The sequence below is a fragment of the Drosophila takahashii genome, chromosome 2R (genome assembly GCF_030179915.1).
Source record: "Drosophila takahashii strain IR98-3 E-12201 chromosome 2R, DtakHiC1v2, whole genome shotgun sequence".
In the NCBI taxonomy this organism is placed as follows: Eukaryota; Metazoa; Arthropoda; class Insecta; order Diptera; family Drosophilidae; genus Drosophila; species Drosophila takahashii.
The window spans coordinates 23,816,278-23,841,070 of record NC_091679.1 but is presented as its reverse complement, the minus strand read 5'-3'; the positions used below and the strand labels follow the sequence as shown (position 1 = coordinate 23,841,070).

Sequence of the window (24,793 nt, the reverse complement as noted above, 5' to 3'; positions counted from 1 at the left end):
CGGCAACTGCAACAACGCAGCATTGGTCCATTAGCCCCGTTTTCCATTTTCAATTTTACGAGTGGGAGGTGCATATGGAATAGGCATTACGTGAGGAGAAGCAGGGAAATAAACACATAGGTTTGGGTGTAAAAATGTAGAAAATTCGCAAATTTTTGTTTTTTTTTAAAGATAATTTAACTTTTAACTAACCAAATCCAATTTGGATACATTAGAGGAGTTAAAAAAGCCGTGTCTGTCTGTTTTAATACCATTTGAGAGTTCAGCTTAAAAACTAGCGATCTTAAACTTTCACAATGGTCGTAAAATATATGTTCGTAGATCAAGTTTGATCACTTTTTTTCGGATATTTCGCGCAGTGTATGAGTAATTGACATGAATGATCAGGACATTATCTATTAGACTAATTGGATAACAAAAATTACAATAATAAACGATGGGCGGGAAGTCTAATACTATTTTGACCGCAGCTGTGTTTTTATGTTTAATCGATATTTTTTGTTTTTTTTTTCTCCCAAAAAAATCATAAAATTAATTTGAGTGTGGGGTTCAAAAGATACATAGGTACATACACTTTTAAAAAGCTTATACACCTCAAAAAAACAAGAATTCCTTTGCCTGCAAGGTAAATTAAACCCTATCTACCCGACAGTTCTTCAAATCGGACTTTTCATTAAAAAGTTATGCGCAATCAAAGTTTCATATCTCCTTCTCCCTGGCTAAGTAATGGGTATATGATAGTAGGGGCATCCGATCATAGCATTCTTCCTTGTTTGTATTTATATTACTATAGTCAAATTTTAAAATATAAAATCTGCAAGGGAAATAAAATTTGCCAAAGCTAGCTTCCGTTCCCATTTTCTTCGTGCGTATGACATAGAATCCAAACGAAAAGAACCGCAAAAGATGTTCTACATTTTAATTTATTGTATTCTATTCTGAATTTTCGACATCAGCCTTGCGTTCTGCATTCCACCCCCTAACTGGCCGAAATAAAATTAGCTATCGTTTCAAATCAATTTGCTGGTCTTTCTTCTTGGCTCTCAAGATCCAGTTTTTCCGTTTTCATCTGCAACGAGCACATATATTTTGTGGGTCATTAATGGAAAATATGCAAAGCATGCAGACAAATGGCTAAATAAATTATTTAATTCGAAGCGATGGTAGTGCTTTCGAATTATCTGCTATATGGTAGCTATATAGTGCTTTGTTCTGACTCTCTAAGGTCGCCGGCGTGTCGTTGACTGTTCATCTTTCTGGCTGGCGCCGCAGCTTATGACATTTCCCAACAGAGCATATATTTTGGGGTCTGTGGATATATTTTGCCATTAAAAATAAACGGCAGTTGGCCTTTACACGGCTCGTTGACAGCCGGAGATCAATGTTAGGGGGGAACGTGTGAGCCAGACAGACCTTGCTGCATGAACTTGTGACAATGTGGAGCAATGACTCGGATTCTTTCGCATTTCACCACTTGTACCTGTTGTCTTTCGCACACTTATAGTATACCTGTATCCTCTGCCGTCTTTTGTGGACTTCCGGCGAGACTTGTTTACGTCTAACTGGTCGACCGCGTAAACAAATGCACAGGTGAGTCCTATTTTTAGCCCGAATACGGCCTATTTCGATCGGATTGGATAGAATTGGATCGGTGGCGTCAGTGATGCCAGACTTCATCTGCTTGATTTGCGATTGCTTGTAAATACATTTAATTGGCACTTCTGTCGTCCGTCTGGCAGCTGAGTGCCTCGTTTATTATAAAAGAAACATGCAGATTTATTTCTGGCATTTCCAACTGTCAAAGGCAAATGGACGGGGGGCTGTGAAGAGTCCGGCGATGGAGAAGTTTTGTGGCTAACCGCAAAACAATTAATTTTGATTGCCTTTTAAACCCTTTGAGGGAGGAACAGAGGAACGTGCGTCGAACACTCGACTTTCTAATCCGATCCGGCAAGTTTTGTATCTCGGCACGTACGCTCCGCCACGCCCACTTTTCACTCCGGAGAACTTCCACTGCCCCTTCCACTTCCACCTGGTATTCCTCGGGCTCAGCTGAACTGAACTGTCATGAATTGCAGGGAATTTATTTTACCGCAAGGACTGGTTTTTGATGCTGGCTGTGAAATCGTTTGGGGATTTGTTTTGGCCAACAAGGGGGCCAGCTAGGCCAAGAACTTTGTTTATTTTCATTCGATTTAACTTAAAGTCTAATTTCATTGATGGAAATTTCGCATTGTTTAAAAGGGAAGATGGCTCAGCACATTGGAATGTGAAAATAAATATTTAAAGATTGCCACTTCCAGTTGATGGCGTCATTGGGACGAGCTGAGCGAAAATTCGACTGAGGGTCGTGCCACAGTGGTGCCACTTGACTCTTTATAGGAAATATAAATACACTAATACTCTAAATTTAAAGCATCAACGCCGTTTTCTCGTCAGCCTGTTAAATTTAAAGTAAGCTTTAAAACCTGATTTCCCATACGATTTCAAGGATCAAATCTTACTTTAAATTTAACAAACGTACGAGAAAACGGCCCTAAAAACCACATTATTTTTTTGAAGTATTGCATTTGTACCAGTCAATTTAACACTCTATTATAGGAACAAAAAACACTTAATATTTAGGTCCGTCCTTTTAATCAAATATAAAAAGTTAGATTAGTTTAAAATTTAAAGCCAATTTTGAAACTGCAAGCGAATCCTCGAGTTTTAACATCCCCAAATTGCATTTGAAACAGCTGATTTAACCGCTCCTAACAGAGGCGCTCTCTATCGGAATTCATGAAACGTAAGATTTCAAAATGGTTTTTTGTATACAAATAATAAAATTATAAAATCCATCCGCAAACCAAATGTATTGTTTAACGACTTTTTAAAAGTGATAAAATGTCCCATGGTGCACCATGCGTTGTGAGAAAGTAAAATAAAAAAAAAATAATGCAGCGCCCAAAAGTCGGCCATGAAAAGTATTTCAGCGGGAAAACCCAAATACGGGAATATAAAATATACGAAAATTTGGCTGAAAATCCACGCAAAAGGAAAGAAGGTTTTTTAAAACCTTTAAATTGGTAAATCCATTACTGCAAATGAAAATGCCGCTAACCAAATGAAACGATTTTTTCAAGCTGCCTGCAATCCTGGTCGTCTACGCGATTTTAAAGAATTATTTTCTAGATCGTTTGAAGGGTTTTAAGCACCTCGATCGATGCCGCATTATTATGCGAGCTGGCGGGTTGAAATAATAGAACCTACATGCAATTTGGGGCGAGTGCAGCAACGCAACAGCCATAAATTTAATGCAAGACAAACAATATGACAGGCCGGTGCCATGGGAAAAAATCTCATCAGCGAGCTGGAGCAAAGCGAGAAGAAATATTGAATGCAATTTTATTTGCCACACACTGTACTACGCCACCAAAGCAGCAAAGCGTTTGGCGAACTGCCGGGTGAATTATGGAAATGCATCATATTATTCCGCAGCTTCTGCTCCTGGATAACCTCCTGCAGGATAACCTGATGCGGAATGTGTGAGGGCGTGCGTGTAACTATGCTACTTATTGTCTGTTTGCTTTGGGGACTGCCACTGCCAGACGCTCCCAGATGAACTGCGAAAATCTTCAAGGAATTCTATAAAATTTGTTTCGTCTCCAATGATTTTCTAAAGATTTAAGGCCTTCCTTTTAACTTAAAGTAGGTTTTAAATTCGAAAACGGCCCTTAATCAATAAAATATATTGTTAAAATGAAATTACCCTTAAATTTGGAAAGTTAGAATTGGTTTTTTCACGTATTAGGTAAGATTATATAATGTTATTTGAATGGTTATCACAAATGCTAAATTTCCTTGGTTTTTGATTTTAGAAATCCTTAATACTTTTTATTTTCTGCGTGTATTGTCAAGAGCCACGTGGCCCAAACAAGAAGATATAGGAGCAAAGAGAAAGAGAAAATCTTATAGGTGCCCCAACGCGAACAGAGAATCGCGGGAGTGGAGCCAGGCGCTATTTTAAGGGTGCTCCTCCTCCGAACTCGAGCTTTTCGCCAACCGCATGCAGCTTGATAAAAGACGCAGTCATGGTAACCCACCTGCCACTAAATGAGTTAACGTGCAGGCATGTGGGTGCCCTCCCTCCGCCCGAGAACCTCCTCTGATGTTTGTTTGTTTGGCTTTGCCTGTTTACGTGCAGTCATGCGAGACTCCGGCCCAAACCCCGGGTTTTTCAGCTGATGCTGGAAGCTGCTTCAATGGTTGTCTGTCGCCAAAGGACCCTTCCCACCGCCACCCACTCTGGTTTCTACCTCATCAAAATCCATTTTAAGATTTTTGATTTAATTCCGCTTTTGTTTGGCAAGTCGGTTACTGCTCATGCCATGTGTATCTAGAGTTTAGATTTGCCCAGGCAATTTGTTTATGCCCGTCAAAAGACTGACTCTGCCGGAGACATGTGAACATGTGAAGGATCCACTTGGACTGTCTAGCATTTGCTTGTATCACAGTTAAAGTGGAGGAGCCAGCAAAGCGAAGGTGCATTCTGAAAGTTGTCCAATCAAATGCCTTGAGCTGCAAGCCGAAAGTTAAGTAAATTGTGGAAACAATAACAAAATCTCGAGCTCTTAAAGTTTGACTGAAAAAGTTCTAATGGATATCAATTGTTTGGGTAGCTGACATTTTCCAAAGAGCAAGCTACATTGCTTGCATTTTATTATAAAAACGGAAACAAATTAAATAAAGTTATCCAATCAAATGGAATAAGCCTTACGCTCCTACAAAATAATTGCAAATTGTTACAGTAAGGAAACCAATTTCACAATTAAAACTTTATTGATTTCGTTACAAAATATATTTACTGAAAGAACAACATATGGAATGTTGGTAAACCAATTGAGATATTAATAGACGGTATTTATAGACCTATTATAATAAAAATGTACAAAATAAATATATTTTGAAACGAAATCTGATCGAAGCGAGTTGAATTCCATTTGTGGTTCCTCTAGCTTAGCTCGCGATTGGATATGAATGGATTAAAAATTGGCTATACCTTCTGAGTCGAATGAAATGTTTTCAGCAATTAGCAATATATTAGCAATTATAGGTATGGACCTAAAAATTTAAAATGGCGAATAACTTTTGTGAACAAAGTGCAGAATTTAATGTATTTTAATCCCAAATGCTATACTTCATTTACATTTCTGTGTCTTTTTTTATTCTTACTGTTTTAAAATTATTTAATAACTTGTTGTAACTTTCAATATCTTTACCCAAAATGCGAACCACAAATTTAAATCGGATTCAGAAATATTGTCTTTATAAATCGAGTTTTCCACCAAATCTTTGAATCGCTATAACAATCAATCGTCATATATGAATCGTGTTAATAAGTTATTCAATGTTTTAAAAACCGAACTGCGGTTGCATTTTCAGTGTTGCCTGCGTAATGTGTAAGTGCAAAATATTCTGTTAGCCAAAGTCAGAGTTATTGAAATATATTGATAGCGACAGGTAACCAATGTCAATCGTATTGCTGGCTGAATCGGAATTTTCCAAATCAAATTAGGCACGCTGCATTGGGCAGCACGAAAATATCCGCAAATGTGCAGCAGTTTGTGGCCATAAAAGAGCCCGAAGAGCAAGTGGCAAAACAATGGCTGGCACAGCACAAATCAAATCACGGAAAATTAGTCGTAATTCAATTGCCGACAGTCGCCGTCTGGATCGCTCCCCTCACCTTCCACTCGTTTGGGTCCTAATCCCCTTAGGGAACCAGGCGAAAACTTGTTGATACCGTTTCTATACGGCGGGTGGCCAGCCTTCGACCCCTCGCGATTCATAACACAACGTACACACGTACATTTGCAACGAAACTTGTATGGACAACCTCCAGGTGTATCTATGCGCTGGCTGACAAATATTTGACGTTTTAGTCTAATTAAATTAGCCACAACGCCGCTCGGCCCTCGGGAAAGGTATATATTTCTGCGCGTTAGTCGCAGCGTGTAAATTTCGCAGGTGGCACACGTTCGCGGTGCGTTGCGGGCTGTAACTCGGCGGGTTTTCCCTTAAAACCGAAAACTACAAAAAATATACATAATAAAACAAGGCAAAACATTGTAAAGGAATAAGTGACTCCTTCGTCCGTTCGGTGCCTTAACGTATTGTTGCAAAATATCATATACACAATTCAATCCTTAGTCCCTCACCTAAGCCGGTCACATGAAATTTCAACGTCCATTGTGCCAGCGAGTTGAACAATTGCACACGTTTTTATGTGCCGGAATGCAAGAAGTACGTATCCGTACGGTTATAAGTGGCTTAAGTGCAGTCCGTGAGCCAACTGAATTATGTAGTTATATCCTTCATTCATTGTGCTCCTGTTCCTGCTCCAACTCCTGCTCCTGATCCCTTGATTGTGAAGTTTGTGACTGTGGGTGCAGGGTTTTGTGGTCTGTGACTACTGCAGTTTTCGCTTAAACTTGGCTGCCATCGTGATAAGCTCTCAGTTTTTATGAACTCTATAAACTATACGAAACTGTTTCTAGTTTTAATGAACTCTAGTTTTCTTGTGACATAATTGAATAACTTCGATGGCCTATAGAGGGTTCTTAATAATTTTGATGATGAGAAAGAGATATACCTCAAGGATAATATCAGCTGAATGCAGGGAAATCGAAGTTCAAGCTTCAATTACTGAAATACTCGCATTTTTCTCTGTGCATTTCCTTCGGGCGAACAGCTATAAATCCATTTATAAACGCTTTCCATAAAGTGGCAGATAAAAACGAATTTATTGTGACATTTTTATGTCCGTCTGTATTTTCACCTGTAGTCCGCACTTATATTTCTATTAAGTTAATTAAACAATGCACCATCGGCGGCTACTGTGGCAGCCCGAACAGCCTTTTGTCCGGCCCGGAAGTGTTTTTTTATGCAACAACCCCCTCTGATGGGTTGCTGTTTTTTCTTACCGCATATGCAAAGCACTTGCATTTTTTATGACCAGCCCAAACACTTTTAAATGCATCTGCAGCATCCGCATCCGCAGGAGCATAAAGCCAGTTTAAAGCAAAAGCATGTAGACAGAGTGCATTTTTTCTTCTGCGGATTACCGATTGGTGGCCGCTGCCGAAAAAGCTCCTTAAATATTCATTTTGGCATTGTTCACACATGCGGAGAGGAGCAGCGGAAAATGCAAATATTTTGTATTGGAGAACAAAGAAGCGCTGAAAATTATTTCTAATGGGCAACCGATTGGCGATGATGTAAACAACCCGATGAGAGCCACAAATATTAATAAAAATTTCAGCTGGCCGTGGCTAATAAGGGAAATGCAAATGAAAATGTAAATCAAAACAGAAAGAGTGATTAAACAACAAACGATAAGTAGTGAAATAAGTGAGCCCAAAAGTAAAATTAGTGCTGCCGTGGAATCCCGTCCGAACAGTCAGGAAATACCGAATACAGTTCCTAATCAACTTACAAAATAGCCGAAACTTAAATCTGTCCCATGCAGTTGGCACTTAAAAAGGGCTTAGCCAGCTTGGCCAACGAAAAAAAACATTATAAACAGCTTAAATAGAAACTTTTTGCACGCCGGAAACCAGAAACCATAAACCAAGTCAAAAACCAGCAGACACACACAGTCTCAGTTGGACATAACTATGAAAGCAAAATCAACTTGAAAGTTGCATTGGGCCCGGCTTAGTATTGGACTTTTTTGGCTTAGCCATTGTGTATATAAATATATGTGTGTTATATGTAAATATCGTGCAGTTTTCAGTGCGTGTGTGCTAAGCCCGGCGAAATGGAGCCATGGAGTTCTGAACTCTGAACTCTGAGCACTGAACACTGGACCCAGTACATGGCATATTAATTACTCTCGGTGTGCTGTTTTCTGTTGAGTGAAGTGTACAAAACCCACAATGGGCCGCAAGAAGAAGCTGCCGACGGGCGTAAGTAGAAACCCAGAGTCGATCAAGTAGAAGGTAGCACCTCTTAAAGCTGCCAGCATTAGCTTAAACGACGCTTACCCTAAACGCTGTCATGCCATTTAGATGGAGGCCAGACAATCAGCCGAGCATCCTCCACTTTGCACTTAATTTTCTTGTATGTTTATTTTTTATTTATTTGCAATTCCGCATACACGATTTCCCCGCCACACGGATATGTACACATGTACTCACATACTCACCCACCCGTCTGTTTAAAATATGCCAGGTATCGTCTGGCGGCAACAACACCAACGCCCCCAAATCGGTGGGCGGGTGCTGTGTGCCGCTGGGATTACCGCAACCTTTGCTGCTCGAGGAGAAGAAGTTCCTGCTGGCTGTCGAGCGGGGCGATATGCCGAATGTGCGCAGGTGAGTAGCGCTTTTTACGCCTCCGATACCCAGCAGGTGGGCGGAGGTATCAGGTCCTAAGCGGCACAGGGTACACTTGGAGAAAAAGTATCGGGTTGGAAGGAGCAGGCTTATACCCCTTCAAAAATATTTTGTTAAAGAACCAATAATAATTACTTTAAATAAAATACGTCTTAGTAATAACAAGTGTAAAGTACGGAACAATTCAGTATTATTAAGTAACAAATGGAATTTCTGAAAGAGTTTTAAAATTTCAATACATTCTTGACACACTTTATAAATATTTTAAAATAAATTATCGGGAGTGATACAAAAATGTATGAAGGTATATTAAATAAATATAAATTAAATAAATGAAATTAAATTTCTGTAAAAATGTGAGTATCTTTCAAGCCATATCTAACCAATACTAAACAAATATGTAAACATTCTTAATTATTTTAAGTAGGTACTTTATCTTATAATCTCATTTTAATATAATTATTATATAACATTTTCAATTAGATTTCTTTTCTCAAATCCAAAATCCTAATGTTTTTTAAGGGGTATCAAGAGTTCCATCGGTGGCATCGCCAAGGGAAACCCAGGTGTTGACTGGGTTGGGCCGCCGTGGTAGCATAAATCCCATCGGGAGCCTCCTTGGGATGTTTGGATGTGGTGCTGGTGGTGGTTTCAATTATTTGCACACACGCCCTCCACCGCCTGCGGGTCTCGATATGGTTACCTAACTTGCTTCCTGCAAGCCACTTAATAAGCAATATGAGGACTCCGACCCAGATACTTTACGCTCGTTTACGGCTTTACTTTAATAAATGTACAATTAATTTCGTGTACTGGCAATGAATACGAGACAATGCGCAATAACGCTTTGTCTTTGCAGTCTCATTTAAAATACTTTCGGTACCATCACTTAAATTTTGAAAATATAATATTTTAAGGGCCGTTTTCTCGTCCGCATTACGTACGAATTAAACCTTAAAACTGTATGGGAATTCTTTGTTTTAAGCTTACTTTAAATTTAACACGCGGACAAGCTGATGTAGTTGTTTTTCAATTTAACGGCGCTGTTTTGGAAATTCATATTGGAAATAGTTAACATCCCAGAAATTACGACCTAAACTTTGGTTGAAATGCCAGGATGTCATTTATGAACAATTCTTTATTGTTTTCATTGTTTTGGCGAAATGGTGGCAACAAGCAAGTAAGTGGTGTCCGGTGTTCTTGTACCTGTTCCTGTTCATGTTGTGGGATCCATTTTGGCTTGGAGGCATGCATGGTGTCGCCACAAACTCGCATCTTATGTGGATTGTGGGGCGGGTGCTGAAGCTAGTACTTATACTTATGCTAATCCTAGTGCTGGATGATCTATGTGATTCTACCTTGAAATCCGAGTACTGACTAGGCACTATGGGTGGGGCGGTGGGGAATGTGGCGGCGACGATGGTTGATCTATTGGTTCGGAGACATTTAGAAGTTGATAAAACGGTACGGGTTATAGCTTTTCATCTCGTCCAGGGTGTAGCGGTAGCGGATGCCCTTCGAGGGCTCCTCCTCCGATCCGTTCGAGTCGTCCTCCTCCTCGCGGATCTCGTGGAGTCGCTCCACCCGGATGCCCTTCATCTGGCAGGCGCGACGGTACAGCTGCTCCTCACGATCCATGTAGAACTGGCACGAGACGGCGTGGTGCGGAATGGCCGGCGGATGGATCAGCGGATGACCACCAAAGGGAGCACCTCCTGCCCCATAGACCGCCGGGGAAAACCAGTTGTTGGCCAGTCCGCCACCGGCCATCAGCTTCACAGTTTGGGTCTCTGTTCGAGTTGAAGAATTAAAGTCGTGATGTTGGGAAGTCCACAGTTCCATGGAGCCCAAACTCACCCTTGTTCTTTTGGGCCATTTTGATGACCAAGCTCTGACCCTCGGCGGCTTCCATTTGGTATCGATTTTGTCGAATCGTCGGGGCTTACGAATAATTTAATCGCCTAATGTTGGGAGTGGTGTGTAATCACTGTAATCGCGTCTTGAAAAGCGGATTCCCTTTCTTCTTTGAATTTTGTACAACAATTTGTGTTGACGAACGGTCGTAAAATGAAAGATTTTCGCCCTTACTGACTGGCAGATGAAAACAAATTGTGACAGTTCGCCTGCAGGGTAACTAGATTTCGATAAATCGTTGGGCAGTGTTGGAAAAATTGCATAACTTAATTTGGGAGTTTCCACCTTCCTATCGCTTTTCCTGGCAGCTGGGCAAACAGAAGCAATATGAGCTCCTTTTTTTGGCACCCGATTGATTGGCAAAGTTTTTTCTTGGCCGCGGCCGCGATGTAATTAGAAACTTTGGCTCCAACTTTTGACTTGACATCGAGAATCGCGACTGGGGCAACTGTGGCCGAAAATGAAGAAAAGGAAAAGTTCCTGCGGACCTTTCGGTGGGAGCTTGCTCCAATTAGCAGCCATGCCACCCCCTTTATTAAGTAAATTCCAATAATTGCAGGATCCTGCAGAAGGCGCTGCGCCATCAGCACATCAACATCAACTGCATGGACCCCTTGGGCCGCAGGGCCCTCACCCTGGCGATAGACAACGAGAACCTGGAGATGGTCGAGCTGCTCGTCATCATGGGGGTGGAGACCAAGGACGCCCTGCTGCACGCCATCAATGCGGAGTTCGTCGAGGCTGTGGAACTCTTGCTGGAGCACGAGGAGCTCATCTACAAGGAGGGCGAGCCCTACGTAAGTCACTCCGCAGACAGATGGAGAAATTACTTGCTTAAAATTACCTGAATCGGTAGTAGTACTTCCCAAAATTTAATATTTAAAAGAGTGTTGACTTGGACAAAATATTTGTTAATTAATTAATTATTATTCACTTTTTTCTTCGTTAAAATCCATTTTATTTCTCTTGTTCAAAAGGTTTATGGTCCAAATTTTTGTTTAAAATTTATCTCTCTGTGTATCCTTTGTTTAGTCTGCTGTGCTCAGCTAATTTGTGGCCCACATTATCGTCCGTAGGCGTTTAAGGCCCTGTAAGTTGAAGCTAACACGATTTTAATCAGTTTCCGTGTAAGGGGCGTTGGGCGCGTGGAACACTTGGAGTGCCTGAAGTGGAGTGGTCGGAGTGTCCCACCCATCGGGATCATCTTCGCCATTGGGCACGTACTCGCAGCATCTCAACTCTCGAGTGATTGGGAGTGTGCGATAAGCGGCCAACGACCAAGAACCACCAGTTCCGCCCACTCCTTTCGGCGAATCCAGTACATCCAGGGGCATCCCGGTATATGGTTTACGCTTATTGCAAATAAAGTCGTCTGGGTCTCCGTCGGGCTCATATTTATGCACACAGGCACGCTTCATTAGGCAGCCATTGGGCGCTGGTGGAGCGTGAAAATTACTATTGTAGCGCATATGCAATAAAACGTTTAACAGGCTTAATAACATCCACAAACGATGAAGACAACGCACTTCGAGTGGGCCTTCGAACAGTTCTGGGAATAATTTCAGGTCTATTTTGCTAGGCAGCTACTGAGATTAATAAACTGTAGTCAACAAATCAAATCAGAGAAAAATTAAGAATGATTTCCTGAATGGTTATGTGAATATGTTCATTTAGACAGAGATAATAAATAGTATGTAACACATTTTCAAATTCTATTTTAATCCTCAGAGTTGGCAAAAGGTTGACATAAATACGGCGATGTTTGCGCCGGATATCACACCTCTCATGCTGGCTGCCCACAAGAATAACTTTGAGATACTTCGCATTCTTTTGGATCGCGGAGCTGCAGTGCCAGTGCCCCATGATATACGGTTAGCTAGGAATATAAATAAATACCATAAATAAATACCTGATAAATACCATCACTTGCAGCTGCGGCTGTGAGGAGTGCGTCCGCTTGACCGCCGAGGACTCATTGCGGCACTCCCTCTCCAGGGTGAACATCTACCGGGCGTTGTGCAGTCCCTCGCTGATCTGCCTCACCTCCAACGACCCCATACTCACCGCCTTCCAGTTGTCCTGGGAACTGAGGAACCTGGCCCTGACCGAGCAGGAGTGCAAGTCGGAGTATATGGAGCTGCGGAGGCAGTGCCAGAAGTTTGCCGTGGATCTGCTGGATCAGACGCGCACCTCCAACGAGCTGGCCATCATCCTGAACTACGATCCGCAGATGTCGAGCTATGAGCCCGGCGACCGGATGAGTCTGACCCGCCTGGTGCAGGCCATTTCCTACAAGCAGAAGAAGGTATTTCCGGGATTCGCCTCCGGCATTATTCCGCTGCTAAATTGTCGACTCCCCGCTTCCTTTGACAGTTCGTTGCGCACTCGAATATTCAGCAATTACTGTCCTCGATTTGGTATGACGGCCTCCCCGGATTCCGGCGCAAGAGCATTGTGGACAAAATCATCTGCATCGGCCAAGTGGCCGTGCTGTTCCCGCTCTACTGCCTCATCTACATGTGCGCCCCGAATTGCCGGACGGGCCAGTTGATGCGCAAGCCCTTTATGAAATTCCTGATCCATGCCTCCTCCTATTTGTTCTTCCTGTGTGAGTATGTCGGGTGCGGTGCACAATGCAAACATCATGGGCTCGATTTAAGGTGGTACTCAGGTACTCAGGTACTCCAGTGGAGTCGATGGATAGGTACCCCTGTGGGATTAAAGATATCTTTGCTTTGATAGGAGTGTACATTTTCCAGATAACACGTTTACTTCCAATTTGGAATATTAAATATCGTTAAATATTTTAAGATTTAAAACTGCTAATAAACATTTTAACACTATTAAAATTCCAAGCTAGAACCTCTCAGTTTAAATCTATTTGGTCCTAGCTGCTTTAAAAATATGAATCAAAATTATTATTTAAAATTGTGCTAGTCTTTCAGTATATTTTAAAGAGTATTGTGTAATTTAAGATACATTTTAGAGCGTCAAAAAATTTGTAGTACAAGAACTTTCAGGGAATCAGAGTATGAATAACTCTGCTGAGGAGGCTTCCTCCTCCGATTAAAAGCTGATTTTCCTTAAAAGAAAACATTCCTGGGAACTCATTGTTGTTTGCTTTGCAGTCATCCTGATTCTGGTGTCGCAGCGGGCGGACGATGACTTTGTGCGCATCTTCGGAACGGCCAGGATGAAAAAGGAGCTGGCTGAGCAGGAGCTGCGTCAGCGGGGCCAGGCTCCCAGCAAACTGGAGCTCATCGTGGTCCTGTATGTGATTGGGTTCGTGTGGGAGGAGGTGCAGGAGATATTTGCCGTGGGCATGAAGAGTTATTTGCGCAACATGTGGAACTTCATCGACTTTCTGCGAAACAGTCTGTACGTGAGTGTGATGTGCTTGAGGTGGGTTGGTATTTTCGAAATTCCAAAGCCTTTTTGTTATCCCCGTACCCCTATCATCCCCTAGAGCCTTCGCCTACATCCAACAGGCCACGGAAATAGCCAGGGATCCGCAAATGGCCTATATACCCCGCGAAAAGTGGCACGACTTCGACCCGCAGCTAATTGCCGAAGGACTCTTTGCGGCCGCCAATGTCTTCTCGGCCCTGAAACTGGTGCACTTGTTCAGCATCAATCCTCACCTGGGTCCGCTGCAGATCTCGTTGGGCCGCATGGTCATCGACATAGTCAAGTTCTTCTTCATCTACACCCTGGTGCTGTTCGCCTTCGCCTGCGGCCTGAACCAGCTGCTCTGGTACTTTGCCGCCCTCGAGAAGAGCAAGTGCTATGTCCTGCCGGGCGGCGAGGCGGATTGGGGCTCGCACGGGGACTCCTGCATGAAATGGCGCCGCTTTGGCAAGTAAGTCCAGTCAGCAGGCCAATTAGCCGCCGGCCAGTTGCTGCCCACTCATTGCGCTAATTCAATGTCCCCGCAGCCTTTTCGAGTCCTCGCAGTCGCTGTTTTGGGCCAGCTTCGGAATGGTCGGGCTGGACGACTTCGAGCTGAGTGGCATCAAGTCGTATACGCGTTTCTGGGGACTGCTCATGTTCGGGTCGTACAGCGTCATCAACGTGATTGTGCTGCTGAATCTGCTCATCGCCATGATGTCCAATTCGTATGCCATGATTGATGTAAGTTCGGCTCGCTAAGCAGTTCTTTTCGAGCAACCACCACTTGTTTTTACAGGAGCACTCGGACACGGAGTGGAAGTTCGCCCGCACCAAGCTGTGGATGAGCTACTTCGAGGACAGCGCCACCCTGCCGCCGCCCTTCAATGTCCTGCCCTCCGTAAAGTGGCTCATCAGGATTTTCCGCAAGTCCAGCAAGGCCATCGATCGACAGCGCTCCAAGGTATGTTTTTATTTATTAAAAAAAAATTAGCAAATATCTGCCAATATAAAACCTAATTCCCACCTCCGCCCGAATTCAGGAGTTTTTCTTAAATATATGTTAGGATCCTGAATTTTTCTTATTAGCTTAAAGCAATTTCAGTCATTGTTCCACTGTACACAACATTTTTATTTTATTAAGAGTACAAAGAGGGACAATCGGGCTTGTCTTTCTATAGGGAAAATATCATCCTTACGCCTCGTCAGTACAAAATGAATGATTTCTTCTTTTTTACAGACATTTGAGAGTGTATATTAGTACCTATTGAAATGTGGAAAAAATTTAAAAATTGGACCATTTATTAAAAAGTTGTGAGCAAATAAAAGAATACAAGCAGTGCAAGCAGTCGATTTGCTAATTTACATAACTTCATCTCCCTCCCACTCCCTTGAGCTTAGTAAAGGGTATCTGATGCTCGACTCTACGATCCCTCTTGTTGTCTTTTATGGTGACAATTACCTCTGTACATCCATGGAATGTATTCCTTCAATCTATATGCAAACCTAGTTATCTATTGACCCTTTATTCTCTAGCAACTGCTAAGTACTAGGACTAATTCGAATCCCTCTTGTTTCAACAGAAGCGACAGGAACAAGAGCAATTCAGCAAATATGACAACATAATGCGCTCCCTGGTCTGGCGATATGTGGCCGCCATGCATCGAAAGTTCGAGGATAATCCCGTCTCGGAGGACGACATCAATGAGGTGAAGAGTGAGATCAACACGATGCGCTACGAGATGCTTGAGATATTCGAGAACAGTGGCATGGATGTTTCCTCGGCCAATAAAAAGGAAAGGCGTAAGTAAAGGTATTTATTGAGGAGTCCAGGAGATACCTAACGCTAAATCTTTTCAGAGCCACGACCCCGGAGGATAAAAGTTTGGGAACGGCGGCTGATGAAGGGCTTCCAGGTGGCACCGGTGCAAAATAGCTGTGAACCCGATGCCTTCGGGAATGTCAACGGCCAGGGAGACATGCGTGAGATCAAGGTGGAGGCCATTCCCTCCAAGCCGGCTAAAGAAACTGCCAGGGAGCGGTTCCAGCGTGTGGCTCGCACCGTCCTTTTGCAGTCCACCGCTCACAAGTGGAACGTGGTCCTTCGAGCCGCCCAGGATTCCCAAATAGGCCGCTGCACCAAGAACGAGCGCAAGAATCTCCAGAATTTGGGCAGAGCCATCGAGGAGGCAAAGAGGTGGGGAATACTGCAATGGTTATGGATCCCCAATAAACGTTTCTTCTTTTCCAGGCTCATAATGCTCAATCCGGGGTGTCCTTCCGGTCGGGAGTCACCGATTCGCATCGAGTTCGAGGACGAAAAGACGAGCACTCTGCTGGAGCTGCTCAATCAAATCAGTGCGGAGATAAGTGATAGCGAACGGCCTAAGGTGAAGCCCACCTGGCGGCCACCTCTGAAGTCCGTGCCTGCCCGGGCAATGGCAGCCAATAACACCAGATCCCTAACAGCTCCCGAGCTGAAGATCAACAGGAAATCCTCGCCAGCTCCCACTCCGGGTGCAACTCCTGGACACACTGCAGTCTCGCAGCTGAGGAACCGAGAGCTTCCCCTGTGCCCCAGCAAGCTGATAGCTCCTCCCAAGAAATCAGCACCCCCAGCCCCGGCTGGTCCTCCGCCACCCACCTACACCACCACCCACACACCCTTCTCCGTGGAGGGCCGCATCCGGGGTAATACTCGTAGTTCAGATGGTGTGCCATCCGGCAGTTCTACCTTCGACATCCACGTGGTCGATCTGGACGAGAAGGGCGGTCCCCTGGGCAGGGATAATGTTTCCGACATTAGCTCCATTGCCAGCACGAGTCCCCAGCGGCCAAAGCATCGAAACTAAATGTGATTGTGGCATGGGCAAGGGTGATAAATCTCCCTGCCGTCCACTAGGTGCCTTACAAATAGCGATATTCTTGTATATCTATATATGAACAAGAAATACAATTATTTAGGCAAATTAAACGAGAGGTGGTTGTCAGTTCAACTGGAGGGAATCCCGTTCTTAAATGCTCCCCCTCCAATAAATAGCATTTACATATAGCCACTGAAGCATCCATAGACATGACGGACCCGCCGGGGCTTAATTTTTTTCCGGTGAAAGCGTGCGTGAATTCGCAAGCCAAAGCCATCAAAGGCAATTGAGACACAAAACATAAACAAGTCACCGGATAAACGTGGCTCTCAAGGGCCGAAAAGAGAAAGAATTATAAATTCAATTTGATGTCATATCAATTGATTTTGGGCCACAGCTTTTTGCCGCTTCGCCTGGCGTTCCGTTCCGACATTGTGACTTCCTAAGGGCCTACTATATATATATATTTGAGGTCCTTGGCCTCGTTGGAGGGACCGGTGGCTGCGGCTGGCATTTGATTTTGATGACGCGTGGCACTTTGAAATTTATGCGCCACTCTAAGCACACTTTGTATGCGCCCGATGCCTTGGAAAGATGATGAACGTTCGAAGTTTCAGTACGTGTGTGTTTTTTGAGGGACAATGTCTCGGGAGTTTGTATGTTTTGCATGAAACCTGATGCTTTTTTGCTGACACTCACCGGGGATAAACGCAGGTATTATGGTTATTTCTCCCTGCCCCTCCAGGAGCGGAAGCATTTGGGGTTCGCAGCCAGAATTAAGATAAATATAAATGCCATTTTCCCCTGCTTTTTATGGCAGTGCTGGCAATAATATATGTTAATGTGATTAGGTTACACATAATTCAGCAGATGCATACGGTGACATGACGAACCTGATATTTCTGCTCCAATGGAAAGCGGCTAAACTTCTGGCCAACACGATGTTTGCCAAGTACTTGGCATGCCAGAGGCGTTTGTGGTCTGGATCCGATTACCTGCCGGAATGCCAAAAAGCAGAGAAATTCGAAAATTCCAAAAATTCCGTTTATTTACACAAATTCACTTGAATTCCAGACAACATACGAGTTCTCATTATTTCGCTAGGCAGACAAATGTACACAGAGATGGGCTAGTTTGGGTTAATTACACAATACACCTAGTCTAAGATTCGAGCATTTCGATTGCAGAATGCAGATTGTTGAAGGGGGCCGAGGATAAGAGCATTATTAGCCATCCGTGCGGGCCAGCTTCAGTCGCACGGCAATGCGTTTGCACTTCCACATGAGCTGCGTCTCGAGGATGCTGAAGGACATGGCGACCAGGACGAGTCCGAGGAGCAAGTAGGCGCAGCAGGCGTACAGCTGCAGCTCCGGTCCATTGAAGCTCCGGGCGGGCACGAAGTCCCCGTAGCCGATGGTCGAGAGGGTCACGAAGCAGAAGTAGGCGCCGTCCACCAGCGACCAGTTCTCCCACAGGGCGAAGATCACGGTGCCCACGCAGATGTAGCAGGCCAGGATGAGCAGCACCAGGCTGATGGGCACCTGCCGACCCTCCGCCCCCTCGTCCTCGTCCTCGGAGTCCTCCTCCGCCCCGCGGCAGTCCTCCGAGTCGCAGTGGTAGCGCAGCCTCTTCAGCACAAACTGCTCGCTGCCGTGCTGCATGTACTCCTCGTCGTCGGAGGTCTCCGTGTTGTTGGCGGTGCTGTCGTACAGGGCTCCGGAGGCGTGTCTGTGGCAGCGACGCGTCAGCAGCAGCGTCTTGCGGCTCAGCGGCTGCAACGTGTGGCGGTTGAAGGCGGCGGTGCGGGGGGCATTCTCACCCTGCGACCTGTCCTGCGGCACGCTTAAAGGACTCGCTATCAGCGGCACTCGCGACGGCGTTCCGTGCGGGCAGTTGCTGCGAAATGATAAAAAACACGGATGGACAATAAATATTTATGCCGCAGCTGACCATAAAATAAATCAATTAGGCATAAAAAGCAAACCCCAGAGCTACCTCAGGTCGTAAAACGGAAATAGCTGGCCGACCTCCCGTCCTGTCCAATCAATAAAGCATAAAACTTTCGGTATACGTGTTCTACACTCGTTTGGGTCACCAGGCGTATGCGTTATGTTGGGAGAACTACGTTTGGACTACTAGAAATCACCCCAATCCCTATATCAGATTATTGGTAAACACTCAAGGTTACTTGTAAAATTTGAGTTCAAATTAGGGCATATAATATTTCAAAAACCAGGGACCATAACAATTATAATTATACCCATTACTCGTAATGTTGTTGCTTTTATTATTAGCTATCGAAATGTAGAAAAAAAATTTGCAAATCGGACCATTTATTAAAAACTTATCAGCTTAGTTATTGAATTCAATCATATCTCCATCTTTTTTGCACTTCCTAGTCGAGGTAATAAAAAAGTTTTTAAATATTTATTTATAAAAATGAAAAAAAAAAGAATTATTTTTAATTTTTGGTTTAAACAAGAAATATTACTAAATTTAAAAATATATAATTTATAGTGGACTATATACCAAATTTAAATACATCGTAGTAAGTAATATTTTTCGGTTTAATGCAGAAAATACGGTCAAAACAACTGTAAAACTGAGTCTCAAAATCTCTCCAATTCAAAACTTCAAGTCCCAAATCGAGACTGATTTGATTGACAATCCAAATACCTCTTGAACGAGGCTCTCGACGACCTGCAACAGTTCCCCGGGGAACGCTCGTTGGCCAGCACTCCGGTTGCCTCGAGTTCACTCTGTCAAACCAATTTGGCGAACATTTATTGAACTTGGCCAACAGCCTCTCGGGACTGGGATTTGGATTGGAAGGGAAAGGGGAAAAGGAAGAGGAAGCTCTCGGCTAGGCAAACACTTGCTTGAGATGCACTTGCAGAGCGATTGGCCGAACAAGTGCCAGAAAACAACTTCCGATTTCGGCATCGATCAATAAGGACAACCTCACGTGTGTACATGTTTACCTAAGACATGCCCAGCCACCCGGGGCGAAGCACTGGGATGCTGCGATTAATTGACCCGATTCATTGCGAGTGAGTGCCCGGCTCGGCTTACAATTAATTACAGACAAGGCTGAAACCGAAACCAAGGGGGGAGGCTTACATATATATACTCGCGTATATATTCACAGGTTCACTGTCAAAATTAATTACCAGAAGCTGCTGCTTCTGCTACTGCTTTTTATTAAATAAAATGCTCAAAATGTGCGCTCAAAAAGGCGAAGGAAACCATCATCAGAAGCGGAGCACTCTTCACTCTGGCAGAAAATGGCAGCCGAAAAGGGGTGACAGCAACCGCAGGGGCAGGGGAGGGGCGAACGTGAACGCGAATCCGCAAGGCTGTTCAAGGGAAAACAGGGTGGTTGGGCGGTTGGGTGGCTGGCCGGGAAAACGCTGCTGTGTGCATCATGCAGATTCTGAAGTGTTGATTTAAAGTGTTGCTGGCAGGCAGAAAGTTTGTTTTTGCTTTTGAAATTAAATTAACAGTTTTCCCCCAGCGTTTCGCTCTCGATGTTCGCTGGCAACAATCCAGGGCTTTAATCAAATGCAACTTAAATACCTGCTGCACTGCAGAATAAACTGGTAATTAAACAAAGCAAACAACTCATTTAAGAATGGTTCGATCTTCAATAGCCTAACTTGACGTTTACCCTTTCTACACTCAGCCAAAAAGGAGAATTTAGTCTGAAACATATGAAACGAGTATCTAAAATAAAATTAAAAAATACTCTTCCACAGATGATGTAGGGTATTACGAGTTTAAAATTATTATTTAGGGTATATTTAAAAACAAGTGTAAATTAAATGGACAATATCGCAGTATATGGATGACACGATTTCCTCTAAACAATATTCCGAATCGACTGACTTCTGACTGACTTTTAAGTTTATAAGGCGTAAAGATGGATATTTAATTTCTTTGATGAAAATGGAAAGGAACTGGCAAACGTTTTTGGTTGATTAAACATGCTCTGAGGTTGCTGTTAATCCTTCAATACCCCACATTAATAATGTTATAAAAATAATATAAATAAAAAGTAGATTTATTTCAGTGAATCAGTAATTTTAATCACACTGTTTTCTTTGTGTGTGGTACATACCTCAATCGCTCCCGTTCTTGCTCGTCCTCGTCCTCCATGATGTCGACGTTGGCCGTGGAGTTGGCGCTTAGAAGAGCTGACAATGTTGCTGCTGCCGAGGATGCTGCTGTAGTGGATGATGTTGCTGCTGGGGGCGGAGCACCACCACCCATGCCACAAACACCTGCGGCCATAAAACTGTTATCGGGCTGAGTGGCTCCACCTCTGCCTCCTCCGGCAACCATTGTTGCTCCTGCTGTGGGAGCTGCTCCTGCTCCTCCTTTAATTCCAGCCGACAGCTGTGGGCTTGTTGCAGCGGCCGTGTAGGTTAACAAAGGACCTGCTGCGGTGCCTGTTGCTGGTGACCCCGAATGGGCTGGTGGCTGTAAATCATGTCTGCCGGATAAGTCTGGGGATCCTGTTCCGCAGTCCATCAGCGCGTTGATCTCGTGTGGCAACGGTTTCGTCACGAACTTGGCCCGTCGCACAGCTGCAATGGGAGAAGAATTAAACGGCCCTTCGTTAAAAAAATGATTGAAAAACTAAACTATGAAAAGGTTCCACACAAAACGGACCTTGGTTAAAAATGTATTTCAATAACAATATTAACCGAAAAATATACAGCTAAAAAAAGTTTGCGCACAAATTGGCAAAACAACTTCCGGCAACTGCCACACACGGTTAGATTATCCCGTTAGCCCGTTAGTTCCGCCGGAAGTGGCAGTGGCAGCAGCGGGAAAAGCCGGAAAAGTTGTGCATTTAGCCACGACACACGAGGAGTTGAGGGGCAGGGACACACTGTGAAAATTATTTGCATTGCATTTTCAAAGTTCGCCCAACAAGTGCAACAATGTGGCGGAACGTTTCGGATTCGGGTTCGCATTCCCATGCCCATTTTCCCGACTTTAGAACCAAAAGTTTGGCGTTAGCTTTCATTAGCGGCTGCCACTGGCAGAGTCGGGATGTCAGGGGGCATTAAAACATCTGGCGGTACACACAGTGGGCAATTTTCGAGGGCGCAGCACTCCCTGAACTATTCGCTGCTGTGGTAAATTATTCAGCGAAATTCGTTGTACGAATGTGGAAATGCAAAATTACAGACATTAAAGGTTTTAGGCTATTAATTTATCTTTAGGTGTTTGATTTGCAGAAGGTTTTTAGTCATTTTATGGGATCGAAATAAGAAATTATATTTGGAGAACAGAAAAACACGAGAAGCTTCATTTGTTTTATTAACGGACATACACAATAAAAAAACACGGAGGGATCAAATCGATAAATTTCAGCTATTTATACGCATATAGTTTTTACCATGCAATACTGGTAAAATTGATCTTAAAAAATCTTACTCCCTCTCTCGAAGATTCTCTGACTTCGAAAAAGAGAGTAAGAAGCAATATGACGACTTAAATAACGTGAATGGGAGCGAGAAGAATAAATTCTCTTAATTCGGAGTAAAGCGAGATAGTGGGAGTGAGTGGGAGGGAGAAACACACATTAGAAATTCGAACTGGCCTGGTGTTTACAATTCGAGAATATCAAATTGAGATGTCGCATATTTACAAAATATCAAATTGACCATCGTTTCACATTTAGTTATTTTTGGGTGTACTTATATTATTATATGGATGATACATCGGTTTTTCCAGTTTTAAATCAAACAACTATGAAACCGATTATATATTACCACCTTTTAACTTAGCTTTAAGTGAACGAAAAATACAGTGACTCCTGTTCGCAGCCACTGTACTGAGTTTATAGTTTTGCCCTTATGGCGACCGAAAAAACGGAAGGAAGCGCAAGTCTTTCACTTTAGAGCTGTCAGCAGGACGCCAGAAAATCGCGGTGCGGAGTGCAGTGGAGTGGAGTGGACTGCCCCGGACATGGCCAATTTGAAAATATTTACTTAAACTTGGACACCACACACACACGGGCTCGCAGAGCGCACAAAGACATTCATTAGAGTGCAGGGACGACGGCCCTGCCCCCAAATGTATATTCCTATATGGCACTATATATCCGGACTCGCAGGAAAGTCACTTTGGTCCTGCGGTCGGTGGTGTTGCAGCAACTTTGGCTGTGCTTTAATGGTGCGGTTCGCCGAGGATTCGGACTATGGGAAAGGAAGGGGGAATCCTCTATGTTGGTGCCTTGTCCGGGTGCCAGTTGCAGACAATTAACATGCATAATGGAATCAATGGCGACGTCTCTCGTTCGCTGACAAATGGCCGAGTCTCACGCTAGAATTTGCTGCGAAATTAAGCGGAATCCTTTGACAAAACGAGTCACGTGCCGTCGCCTCGTCGACGACAAAGAGCTGTTAACTTTAATGAGTTTTGCATGCGTTGCACAAGCTGCGAGCTGGCAGCTCAATGGGACCAGGCAGGACTGTCATCTTTATGCCAAGTCATCATTATCGTCAATAAAACTGTCGCACATGTCGAAAGTTGCCTCAAGTGCATGTTGTTCTTATCCCTGTTGTTGTTGCTGCTGATGTCCTGGCATGTCAAGCAGCACAAGTTGAAAACTTTTAATGCCAGCGAAGTGTGTGTGTGCGAGCCTGCTTAACTCTGTCATTTTAACACGCTGCTGCCTTCGCAGCCTGCAAGCTGCTGATGATGATGAAAATTGTTATATAATTGAAAGCGTAAATGAGCTCGGAGGCGGGAGGTGAGGGAGGAGTCTTCCTGCGACAGCAGGGCGTATGATTGATTGATTACTGTTCGTTCGGTTTTGTTTCGGTGCTCAGGTTAAGCCAAAACTGTCAGCAGAACATTTTCGGTTTTGGCCTGCCATCAAGGCTGGCACAAATTGTTCATCCAATTAAATTCCATTTTCCTTTGTTCGGTTTATGCAAATTTCCTGCCTCACTAGCATTAGCACTCATTAACAATTCACGAATATATGGCAATTTACTCCAATTATTTTAGAATACACCTTTTCACATTCGTAGCTATCGAATGACATACCTATTTATAATAATTACTGTGTAAAGTGAATCAAAATGGTTTCACTGCATACCTGATTCAATGATTTTATATTTGTGACGACTTTAAATATTACATTTTCATGTCTAATAATTCTGGAGGGATTTAGGAAAAGGATACCAATAATAAATTAATTCAAATTCCATTAGAGAAATTACATTTTGAATTTTTCAGGATATCGCTCAATATTGTTTTGGCTAAAGCTAAAATGAATATAAAATTAATATAATAAAATTCTAAAAATTCTATAAAGCAACATAATATTGTGTAAAAATGTTCACTTAAACTTTATTAGATAAGTTAAGTTTCAAATTTCAAATGGGTCGCTTAAGAAAAACATAAATGTAAGATCTTGAAAGCAGTGCTGCCATCACTCAGCTTGAAAAACAGGACAGATAAGCCAAAAAAAACAGGGAAAAAAAGGACAAAAAATTTTAAAAAAGGACAAAAAAGGGACAAAAGTAAATGCGCCTCCATTTTTCTGTTTTACCAATGGGTTATATAATTACTTAATTTAAATGGATTTTATATTAAATTCAATTATGTAATGACCTACTGCGCCCGACTCACATCCTTCTTTGTTTTGTGCGTATACGTAATAATCTAAAATTATTAAAATAATAAAAGCATTTCAAGTAACTATATTGGTAATACAAAAAAATTCAATATCTGCGTCAAACCCGAATAAGAGTCGTTAAAATCTGAAATTTTTTTCTGACAAAAAAGCAGAGAGTAAAAATTGAGAAATTTTTAAAGTGTTTTCCTCTTTTTTTTTTGCTACAGAAAAAATCGTACTATAAAGAAAATCCATCGACTGCTTTACGTCTCTTTGATAATTTGTAAAAATAATTATTCTCCTGAAAATTTTAAATGTTTGTTTCTCCCTTCCACTCAAGTAACTTTAAGATAATCTCTGAGAGAGAGAAATCGGTATTGGATGGTAAAAACGATTTGCGTATAACTAACAGAAATTTACCATGCCCATATCGATTTGATTCTTGCATTTTATGTTTATACAAATATATGTAAGGACATACGCGTTTATGAAACAATTTGAATGAATTTAGACTGAGATGCTGCAATCGTAGTTTACCTTTGCGAGTAAGCCGACTACGTGATTGTTTATTCGCAAACTAATTTTTGACAGTTCGTCGACACATCATTCCT

General features: G+C 43.0%; 3 protein-coding genes across 5 annotated transcripts in view; 1 reads left to right on the top strand and 2 right to left on the bottom strand.

Moving 5' to 3' along the window:
* The first annotated feature begins 5,998 nt into the window (after nt 1-5,998).
* Nucleotides 5,999-16,653, top strand: trpl (transient receptor potential-like). 3 transcript variants are annotated; one of them, XM_017157137.3, is made up of 14 exons: nt 5,999-6,285; nt 7,771-7,949; nt 8,215-8,357; nt 10,852-11,089; nt 12,021-12,163; nt 12,225-12,597; nt 12,666-12,900; nt 13,421-13,694; nt 13,759-14,151; nt 14,228-14,423; nt 14,479-14,643; nt 15,263-15,482; nt 15,540-15,876; nt 15,931-16,653. In XM_017157137.3, the coding sequence occupies exons 2-14, from the start codon at nt 7,920-7,922 to the stop codon at nt 16,529-16,531; spliced, it is 3,348 nt and encodes a 1,115-aa protein (XP_017012626.3). In that variant the 5' UTR covers nt 5,999-6,285; nt 7,771-7,919; the 3' UTR covers nt 16,532-16,653. The 3 variants fall into 3 exon arrangements, with proteins under 3 accessions (XP_017012626.3, XP_070068937.1, XP_070068936.1); XM_070212836.1 differs by having other exon boundaries at nt 6,000-6,152; XM_070212835.1 differs by lacking the exon at nt 7,771-7,949 and having other exon boundaries at nt 6,262-6,285.
* LOC108067872 (uncharacterized) lies at nt 9,478-10,478 on the bottom strand. Its single transcript, XM_017157141.3, has 2 exons — nt 10,236-10,478; nt 9,478-10,168 (listed from the first exon to the last, which is right to left on the bottom strand). Exons 1-2 carry the CDS (start codon nt 10,288-10,290, stop codon nt 9,825-9,827), a joined length of 399 nt encoding a protein of 132 aa, XP_017012630.1. The 5' UTR covers nt 10,291-10,478; the 3' UTR covers nt 9,478-9,824.
* A 912-nt stretch (nt 16,654-17,565) lies between the features above and the next one.
* LOC108067863 (uncharacterized) overlaps nt 17,566-24,793 on the bottom strand; it is a 30,953-nt gene continuing 23,725 nt past the window's right edge. Inside the window, exons 7-8 of the mRNA XM_017157126.3 lie at nt 20,661-21,129; nt 17,566-18,439 (exon numbers count right to left, since the gene is read on the bottom strand). Coding sequence (XP_017012615.3) covers nt 17,770-18,439; nt 20,661-21,129 — 1,139 coding nt within the window. The 3' untranslated portion in view covers nt 17,566-17,769. The remainder of the gene's footprint in view (nt 18,440-20,660; nt 21,130-24,793) is intronic.

Excerpts from the sequence above, each read along its gene's own strand:
- LOC108067872 (XM_017157141.3), bottom strand. The coding sequence starts at position 10,290 with ATGGAAGCCGCCGAGGGTCAGAGCTTGGTCATCAAAATGGCCCAAAAG. Across the intron at positions 10,169-10,235 it reads AATGGCCCAAAAGAACAAGG|AGACCCAAACTGTGAAGCTG; the intron begins GTGAGTTTGGGC and ends CAACTCGAACAG.
- trpl (XM_017157137.3), top strand. The coding sequence starts at position 7,920 with ATGGGCCGCAAGAAGAAGCTGCCGACGGGC. Across the intron at positions 12,598-12,665 it reads TTTCCTACAAGCAGAAGAAG|TTCGTTGCGCACTCGAATAT; the intron begins GTATTTCCGGGA and ends TTCCTTTGACAG. Across the intron at positions 14,644-15,262 it reads TCGATCGACAGCGCTCCAAG|AAGCGACAGGAACAAGAGCA; the intron begins GTATGTTTTTAT and ends TTGTTTCAACAG.